General features: G+C 49.5%; 1 protein-coding gene across 1 annotated transcript in view; it reads right to left on the reverse strand.

The window, feature by feature from the left end:
- Nucleotides 1–7,279, reverse strand: part of LOC119372376 (uncharacterized) — a 25,714-nt gene extending 18,435 nt beyond the window's left edge. The window contains exon 1 of the mRNA XM_049419884.1: nucleotides 7,227–7,279. Within this exon, the coding sequence (XP_049275841.1) occupies nucleotides 7,227–7,279 (53 nt within the window). The remainder of the gene's footprint in view (nucleotides 1–7,226) is intronic.
- Nucleotides 7,280–10,234: the final 2,955 nt, after the last annotated feature.

Genomic DNA, 10,234 nt, shown 5'->3' on the forward strand with positions numbered 1-10,234 from the left:
AGCAGGTTCTTTCTACCTGAAGAAGAGGAAAATTCAGAAGCTATCGTAAAAGAACAGATCGAAATTCAACGCCATTGTAACACTACTTCGACCCTTCGAAAGCATGGTAAAAAAATTTTGCTCGAGTTTACGATGACTTAGGTAAGATATGAGTGACTTAGCGTTGCGCTAATTGCGACGGGTAATGTGGGAGAAATTGTTTTTCTGCAGACAGAAAAGTGGGACGTATGTGCCCCCTTGACACACAAACTTAATTAAACCACTGTGGTTCAAAGACGAGAGAGTGGTTTCCTCCTCGCCACTCATTTCTTCATAAAACGCGTGGACAATGAAAGCACTAAGCGTTGAGACTATCAGGATTTCGCGTTTTCCGGCTACACGCTGTTATCTTGGCTTGCGCAGTCGAAAACGCACAAAAAGAATTGAAACCAGTTGATTGCGCGTGATAGTCATGCGATACAAGGCAGAATAGGGCGGGCGACTGCATGGCAAAGCAGGGTAGGAGACAATTCGCAACTGATATCCCTCGTACACTGACCAATCGAGAGCTTATTTCCTCATGACGTCACGAAAACGGACTGCTCGCGTCACGAGTTGTGCGGGAAACGCTAAGAGAGAATAGCGCGCTCGTTGTCTGTGTTTGCAGAGGTTGTTTAGGGTCCCTTTAACACAGATGCGATGCGACGCTTTAGCATTCATGTAAACGCCGATTGTAGTCGGCTGCAACCAAACATGTCCATAGGGAAAGAAACATATGTAACATCATGGGTCAAGTGGTCAAGCGTTATTAACTGCTCCTTAATCGTTGCAGAAGACAAACTTACCGCTCTGACCCGTTGTTTCTGCGAAAGAAGGAGAGAGTAAAAAATGAAAAACTATAAGAGCCGTTGCTCTCATCATGCTGCGGTTCTCAAAGAAACAGGGATTCCGATAGCTGCCTTTTTCTTTTCCTTACCTTCCTACGTGCTTCTTCTAGGTTTTCGCGTTGTTTTTTAAGGAACGATTCATACTAACTGGCCCAGCTTACCACACTTCTGCTATCATGCTTTACGCGCAGGTGCGGTGACACGACATTGTCTTGTTTTATACCTGTCATTGTTACGTTGCGAAAGATATCCATATATTCTGCCTACGCTATATCGGCCGCGAGATCGAGCGGAGTCGCCACCTGGCGGCTACTGGCTGAACCACGCTTAGTGTGGATGGCTCCCTGCGTCGTCTGCTAGCCACGGCGCGTTTGCATGTGCGCGCAAGTCATGTACGTCCTCAAAGGGCACGTCCTCCAAGGAACATTGCACGACATATATCCACTTTGCGTCGTCAAATGTTCCTTGTTCTGGACGCCCTTGTCTTTGCTGCGCTACAAAAGAGCACGATATACCATACCAACAAGCCACCCTTATCGAAACCAAAAGTTGTTTACGAGCTGCTCAGTCGACTTCTTGTGAAAATGTTCCATGGACGACAAAGGAAGCCCCTGCTCAATTTTAACGATCAAGGCGCGAAGAGCGAAACCCACGCAGAGAAGACGTTGAGTGTTCCGTTCCAGTTAAATGCATGCAGTAAAAGATCTATACTAATCATCTTCTATGCTAGACGCGGAGACTCGGAGGTATGCCTCCGTATTTCACTTTCTTTGTTAACATAATATTACTACCTGGGGTTTCACGTGCCAAAACAATGATATGATCTCGAGGCACGCCGTAGTGGAGGGCTCCGGAAATTTCGACCACCGGGGGTTCTTTAACGCGCACCTATATCTCAGCACACGGGCCTCTAGCATTTCGCCTCCATTGAAACGCACCCGTGACCTTCGGGTCAGCAGTCGAGCACCACAATCAATGTACCACCGTGGCGGATGTTCAGTTTGTTTAGAAATAGCATAAATATTACATATTCGATTCGACTTTCGATTCGACATTCGCACTCGGACTTCCTTTCGAGTATCCGAGCTGGCGATTGTAAACTAAAAATAAACTGTTCGAGCCCTCTAGACTTTACGTCCCCATGCTGGTTCTGCCTTTCCACATGACGTCATAGTGCGATGCGCAAGGACCTAGCTCATCTGGTGATCGATGCATTTTTGATCGGGTTACGGAGCGAAGTACACGCTTAATATAGTCAGGAATGCATATATCTAGCACTTTACGCAGGTCATGATTAAGAGTGTAGGGGTATTAGTACTATACTCGCGCGCGTTACAACATAAGATGTAATCTCCTCCCACAAAACTGCGGCGCGCCTGCATTCCACCTGTGAGCTGGCTTCCGTTCGAACCGTAAGTACTTTTTTCTCGGCTAATGTAAACACGACGCATCTAAAGTGTTAAAGGAGCGTCGTTACTATACTTAAACCTTACGTTTCTCTGAGGAGTCATGTCAGTATCCCCGACGAAATTTACCAGGACGTTCAAGTTCCCGACCTAAAACCAGCGACACAAACATATGTCTGTACGACAAAGTCAATTATCTGAAACACTCGAGAAGTGTCTGACGTCACGAAAATGAGTAAGCGCTATTGGACGGAGTTATTGTGCGAATTCTCTGTGGGAGGGACAGCGGCGGCAGTGGGCGGAGCTTGCATTTACGCTTAGGTTGCAACCGACTATAGCTCATTCGACACAACGACCGTTCCCGTCAAAAGAGCGACGTTCACGCATGCGTCACCTGTCACGCTGGCCATGTTCCGGACTTGGCGCGACGCTGATGTTTGAAACGTCGGCAGCGGCTGGCCTCGGACGCCGTCCTCTTTCTCTTCTTCTCGCGGGTGTGCTATTTAAAAGAAGTCTTTGCTCGCGAAAGTCCATCAAATGCAGCCAGGTATAGATGGCGCTTGTCTAAAAAACATGGCGGTCATGACGTGATTCTGGCTCCAGCAGTTGAATCCGGCGCTTTCTGCGTGCAAAAAGCGTAGCCTTTGAGATTTGTGGCTGGTAATCAGGGAAAGCTATTACCCGACTCGGCAATATCAATGGAAATACGTCTGAATCTTTATAAAATTTTATTAGACCGCCCTAAAACATAAAATAAAAGGTGTAAATATACGACACTGCGCTCCACTTTTTGAAATTCCTTTTGCCCGTGTATATTTTGCGCAATAAGGTGCGTATTTGGGCCGGTTGGTACATGTTCAACGATACGAGAAACAGCGCGACACACCCCCATGTACGGAATAAAACCTTGGTTGTAAGTCAGCGCTTGGTCCGTCTCTTTCACTGTCCCGTGTGTCGCGCTGTTTCTCGTATCGTTGAATATTTTGCGCGGTCTTGTATACCAAGATCCTAAATAAGGGTCATCTTGCTGCATTTGGTGAGAGCTTATTTGGCAAGCAGCCACGGCATTATTACCGGAAGCTTACAAAAAAAGGGTACTCGAAAGTGAATGTAATGTTCAATAACGCATTATCGGGCTAGGGGATCGTTTTTTCATGGCTTGCAAACTAAATTGGGGGGGGGGGGGGGGTTAGCGCGTAAGAAACCACGATGTGATTCGGGGATCTTGATATGACGCTGAGCGATTAATTGACGGCGACCACCACAACTATGACCATCATTGTCATAGTCATCACCCGTCGCCACAATAACTGCAATAGTCATCGCGTTTACCATCAGCGTCATCACCACCTCCTCCCTACCAACGAGCGTCAGTGCAGTTTAACAACCTAAGTAGAAGTTCGGGAGAAAATGGAAGCTTTTCCTCTCGTCCTTCACCTTTGTGGTTGTGGGAGAGAGTACGAAGCATACACAAACACGCGCCAAGGCAGGCAGCTGCAGCCCTGAAGAATACAAGACCGTTTGTTTCAACGTTGGCTCCAGCGAATCCCTCAGTTCAAGGATTTTTCATCTCTAAGCAGTTTAACGTACCTTACGCTATGCAGCGCACGCGATTCTGAAACATTAAGAGGCAAGAAGTCGGCACTCTGAATTGAAAGCAGCCTCAAGTAGGTGGCGCTGCAGTTGAGGTCCTAACAAGACAGACGTTTAGGGGAATCATGATACTTAAAATACGAGCTCGTAACTTAAGCTGGGACTTCGGAAGACGAGGATAAGCGCTTGTCCTTGTCTTTCGAAGTCCTTGTTTAAGTTACGCGCTCGTATTTTAAGTATCGTGGATCACCAACTCGCCCAATCAGCCAGTTTAGGGGAAGATGGCTTCTCGAAGCGATGAGAAATTGTGCAATTGGATATGTCGCTGAAGCTGACATTTCGACGAGTGCACTTGTCTTCGTCGAGGCAGTTGCTATCTTGACGAGACACACACAAAGAAAAGACAACTGCTGCCTTCACGAAGACAAGCACGCTTGTCGTAACGTTGGCTACAGCGACATTCCCCGTTGAGCGCTTTCACATCACTTCAATTGAGCCTAAAAGGAAGGAAAGCTGGAGCCAAGTGAATTCCTGTCACACTTAATACCTCCTTGTACAGAACTCCTGCCGCCCGATTCTTGGCCGATCTCCCTAAGTGGCTACGCACCATCAAAAATGCTTCGTCGTCATCTTCCCACCGTTATCACGTGCGTCGGATGCGTAGTCCAGTTCTGTATAACCTTGTCATCATCTTGAGTCCCGTCGTAAGTCACGCAACCATTCTTAAGACGAATTCATTCAAGGAAAGGAAATGGAGACTGCCCAAGTGTGCCCCATGCCTTTACTCAGTAGGACCGGTCCTCTGATAGCTTAAAGTGCAGAGTGATGACCATGCAGGTTTCTGACCTCGATGGCGGCCGAGGACCACTGATGTTGCACGCCAAGAACTATTTATTTCGTGCCGTTACACCAAGAAAGCCGGGGACCAAAGGCAGGCCTTTGCGAGAAACACGTCGTCGTTTCATTTTTACTTTTGCATTCATTGCGAAGCTTGCTTGCTTTCGGGCTCGACCAATGGGGAGGGGGGGGGAATTGGGGGGGGCAGTGGGGGGGGGGTACGGTAAAACTTGGCTGCCCCTAATAGAGAACCCTGCGCACGCCTGTGGTCGAAGTTTGTTCTTTTCTGTACGTGTCTGCATGACGTAGTACCTTCATTCATGATTAATCCCGACCTTCGCAGATATACAGCAGTGAACCGTCTTGACGAAGCATGACTAACCTATTGAGGTTACCAATAAGTTCAGACTTCTTGGTAACAGACATAGAAGGTGTTAATAAATTCTGCGGTTTCATGGTCCAGAAACACGGTATGATCACTAAGAACGCCGTATGGCGGGAAAATACGATTTAGTTTTGAGCGCAGTTTTCTCTTTTTTTCGACGTGCACCTAAATCAATGTGCACGAGTGTTGCATTTCACATCCATCGAAACACGGCCGCTGTTGTTGGGTACCGAACCCTCGCCCTTGTGTGCGTGAATTTGCATGTAACAATACATATGCAGTGTTCACGGATTTCTGGCTCCAGGTAATTTCGACCACGTGGGCCCGTTCTTTAACACGCACCTAAATTTATGTGCACATGGGCCTCTAGCATTTCACATACACCGAAATGCGGCCACGCGGCCAGGTGTCGATCCCACGACTGTCGGGTCAGCAGTCAAGCACCGTAGCCACTATACCGCCGCGGTGGGTGAGTGTCAATCCGTGAGCACTCTACAGGCTCAACAACTCATTAGTATTCAAGCCGACAAAACTAGAAGTTTGTTCTACTTGACGAAGGAAATGGTTGTTGACAGCTAATTATGACAGACAAACCATCGTAAGTAGCGCAACTAGACAGGACACAGAGCAAGGAACAGACGAGCACAGGCGCATGCTAACAACTGATTTTATTGAAGGCAGATCCACACCTTTATACATCAACAAGCTGCGCAGGCGCACCGTCACAACCAACAACCAAACAAGGTGCGATGAAAAGAAAAGAAAATTCAAACAAGGCGCGAAAGAAATTGAATTTCAGCACTGTACAGCGTTACGGAAGTGTCGCTTACACACACCTCACCTGCTTTCCTGATAAAAAAGAATTGCGCCAAGTACGACTAGGGATAGCTTTCTACCCGGAAATTTTAGGTTTCTTGCAATATAGACGAGCGTCTAGAAAGTGATCCACGTGAGCAGTTTGTGAGCGATTGGAGGATGCTTTATAAGACATAGATCATCAAACTTCTTTACAATCGGCTCCATTCGCAGTAGCTGGAGGAGTTCTCCTTTCACACTTATAGTCTATCTGGGACGCTTACTGCTCTCCTATGGTCGAGTGCATGTAAATTGCAAAGCACTTTTTATAAACACAGAGTGGCACACTCTCTTAGCAATGCGCACGGTGTAAGATATATGCTCTTTAGGTGAGGACAGTCGCGAGATGCTATCGACCAGATAAACAAAAATGCCCCCACCTCCCCGAAGGGAATCGTGAGGAAATGCGAATGCATTTCTTGCGCCGAGAGAGGGTACCATAGCCGTCAGACATTCGCCTTCGCCGACTTCTGCCATCGCCTTGAGAGGCGCCCAGCCAGCGAACGGTCGAGAGTGAAGCGCGAGCGGACGGGAGAGTGGGGCGCCAACGTTCTCGGCTCGGCGTTGGCGTTTCACAGCGGCGTCTCGAGCACACATTTCCGGATGTTCTTGAGAGGCGCCCAGCCAGCGAACGGTCGAGAGTGAGGTGCGAGCGGACGGGAGAGTGGGGCGCAGGGAGGAGAGAGAGCGAACGGCAAGAGGAGCGGCGAAGCACTGCACCTACCCTCTCCTACACTCTCTCGCACCACATGCTCCGGTTGCTAGGGGGGAGGATAAGCGCGCGCGCCCGCAGCTGCTGCTATGGGAGAGGGCGCCGCGGACAACGCCGGATGCCTCACATAGCCCGACTAAGAAATGCATTCGCATTTAAAACGCTTCTTATGTTTCGCGAGCCGTTTTTTGTCGACTTCTGCTTAGGGTTTTTGCACATCGGAATCGCGGTTCACAATGCGAGCACGCCATGCAATGGTCAACGAGGTGACTTCTTTCCTTATTATTCAGATTTCTTTCGTGTTCACTGAGTCGGTCATTGAGGCAGCGGCCCCTCTGGCTGATGTAAACTTTGCCGCAGGACAGGGGAATCCCGCACACCACGTTGTTGGCACACTTAACAAAGCGTTTTTCATGGTACTTTACGCAGCCCCCCTTTTGCTCCACACAGGTGGTGCGACGGCTCAGCTGAGCGAGCTTCTTCGGGGCGAGAGAACCAACGGCACGTTGAACCGACTAGCCACTTTCTTCAGGCTATGTGTGACCTTGTGCATGTACGGAACCACTACTGACCTCCGCCTGTCCACCAGGGACTTCGCGGCATCTTTTGAGTCGCCGTGCTTCATCTTCTTAAGAAGCGTCTCGGCAACCGACACGACGACCGACCCAGGGAAGCCGGCTCAAAAAAGCCTCCCCAATTGTAGATTATAACTATGTTGCACATCGTGAATGCACGACTTCTGAAGCGCAGATTCTAAACAGTGTGTTGCGATGGCCTCTCTTTATCGTCTTAGAATGCGCTGTAGAATGCGCTGTAGAAAGGTGTGGATCCGCCTTCAATAAAATCAGTTGTTAGTGTTCGCCTGTGCTCGTATGTTCCTTGCTATGAGTCCTGTCTAGTTGCGCTACTTACGATGGTTCCTATATCAAAACACCAACTCGCCCAACAGTCAACTCTTTTATAATTATGACAGCTAATTATGGCGTTCGTAAACACAATAACTTTACGAATCATGCATTAAACATTAGGCTCTACGAGATCTTGAATACTAATGAGGTGTTCACCTTATAGTTGGATACAACATACGAAGTCCGGAGAGGCCCCTCCCACATGATCGAAGCGCGGCAGCCGATGGCCTCCGCGACTAAACAAATAGTCCCGCTCATGCACTCGGCCGTGTTCTCCGAGGGCGGGGTCAGCAGCCGTCCGGCTCGTGACGTCAATCTGGAGTGCGCGACCATTGGAGCAGGCTTGTGTGAATGCGCGCCTTTGATGAATAATTAAATGCCGCCGACTTCTAAAGCGGTATCTGACTAGAGATGTGGACGACCCTGTGCATGCAACTGCCGTACAAAGCACCCCCTGGCTGAGCAAACGCCCGACAGGCTCGACAGGGTGCTTTTTCACGTAAAGAAGCAAGGAAAGACAGAGAAGTGGCGCATATCCAAAGGCATTCTCTGAGTTTTGATCTGCAAGAACAACACGGAGTCGTGGGCGTCGTCATCTCCGTCTTCTCCGTCGCCTGGCCGTCCTTCCCTGCGCGTCCAGGATGGCCCTTGCCGTCCTGATGCGCCCATGAGCGGCAGGTCGTACCAGCTCGAGGTCGCAGTCCTCGGCGCGGAGCAGCTCCTGCTCGATGTCGAACAGCGCCCAGCCAAAGCGGTGCTCGCCCAGGCTTCGAAACACGTGAAGGCAACCCTTCACCTGTGGACGAATGCGGGACGGCGGTGGTGTTTACGACGAATGTAAATAACGTCCTTGACGGGGCCATGACGCGGTCACCCATCAATTTGCAGTTTTCAGCGAAAGACATAGAGGGTCTATATGCCTGCATATAAGTGAAGAATGAACTGTAAATGAATATTTCAATGCTAAATATGAGCACCAGAAGTTGGCGGCTATAAACCACGCCCACCGCCGGAGACCGTCATTTTGCCATGGCGTGTATGACGACCTGTGACGTACATGAAGTCATGGCGTGCATGACGACCTGTGTATGACGACCGTCGTGTTGTATCAAAGTTTCAACCGCTGTAAATCGTTTAATTTCAATGCCAAGGGGAAGAAAGCCTTTTTTTCAGGCTGAAATAGTTCGATTTCACGCGTAGCTGACCACGGAACAAAATCGCTCGCCTGAATGCAGACTGTCGCAAAGCGAGCAGATTGTTACGTCATGGCAACCCTGGCGAGTGCGCCAGTGTTGCCCGACTCTAAGGACGTTCGCGTGTTTATAAAAATATTTAATTATAAATTAAGTGCTCGACCAAATGCGCCAAAAGGTTCTCAAGCTTGTTTGCGAACGTACAAGGATTAACCCACATAAGTTATGATCGAAAATTGGTTGTCATGGCCCCTTTAAAGGGTCCCTAAACCACCCAGAGGTTGAAATTTAGTGGTGGTGTTGCAGTTGTGCACGAGTCTACAACGATACGTAGCCACTAGAATTTTGCGAAACGGAGCCGTAATATCGGAGTGACACGCGTTTGATGATCGAAACGACACCCTTGCTCGTTTCGCTCTTTCCTTCGCTACGCTCCGTTCGTCGACTCTTCTCTCCGAGAGCTCCTCCTCATCGTGCGGGGAGGGAGAACAGAGAGGGCGTGTACTTGCTAGCATGCGAACAGGTTATTGTCATGTCACCATCAGCATCAGCCTCTTCTACTGGCGACGTCAGGGCCAGCGCTGGCGAAACCGGAAAGAACCGAAGAGAAGCACTAGATTGATTTTTTAGTTAATATTTTGCGGCGCGCGTTTAGCACTGCAAAATAATAATTACTTTGGAGGTTTTGGTGGAAGTGGTTGAACGCTACGGGCGCTCCCTCTATATCTGTCTTTTTATTGCGATACTAGTATGCATATGGACACTAGAGGCCGTCGCCGTCAGCGTCGCTGTGGCCGTCATGTTCTGTATAAAGTCCAAAGCGATAACATCGCCCGGCGCGTCGTATGTTCTATGTGCGAGCGTAAGCTTACGAAGGCTGCAGACGGGCACGGCTCAAGCAGAGATGAAACGTGCCAACCGGTGCTGTTGGGCGAAGGAACATGAAGGGATGCCGGAGGGGGGGGGGGCTGCGTCGCACGAGCAGCAACTGCTAACTTTGATCAAAACAGCGCGGTCGCGCGCGCTATCTCGACTGAGATCAGTAGAAGGCTCATACCCGTGTACGTGTTGTGCTTTCACCACCACGTTGTAGCGACAGACAGCACAAAGATCGCTTCGCTCCCTGGAGCGACCGTATTCCCTTATGCCAGCGTTTTGTAGAATTACACAAAATGGGATCCAAAAGAGTTAGCTGTTAGCCTTATTTTGCATAGCATTAAAGTTTGTTGTTACCACATTCGTTGCTTCGGCCTTGCGGCGAAACTGTGACTTAAGTGACTCACCTTCGCAGCGATGGAGCTTCGGTCCTCGTAGGTGAACATGGCCCCTCTCTTGGAGAACCACGGCGTCAGGCTGCGGCCGTCGAAGCCGCCTCGTGTTCCCCGGCGCACGACGCTGGAGCACGTATCCGCGAACGAAGTGGGGTGACCCTCGACGCAAGGCATGCCCATGACGTAGGAGGAATGCGAGCGCCTCTCG

This window comes from Rhipicephalus sanguineus, chromosome 10, assembly GCF_013339695.2.
Source record: "Rhipicephalus sanguineus isolate Rsan-2018 chromosome 10, BIME_Rsan_1.4, whole genome shotgun sequence".
NCBI lineage: Eukaryota > Metazoa > Arthropoda > Arachnida > Ixodida > Ixodidae > Rhipicephalus > Rhipicephalus sanguineus.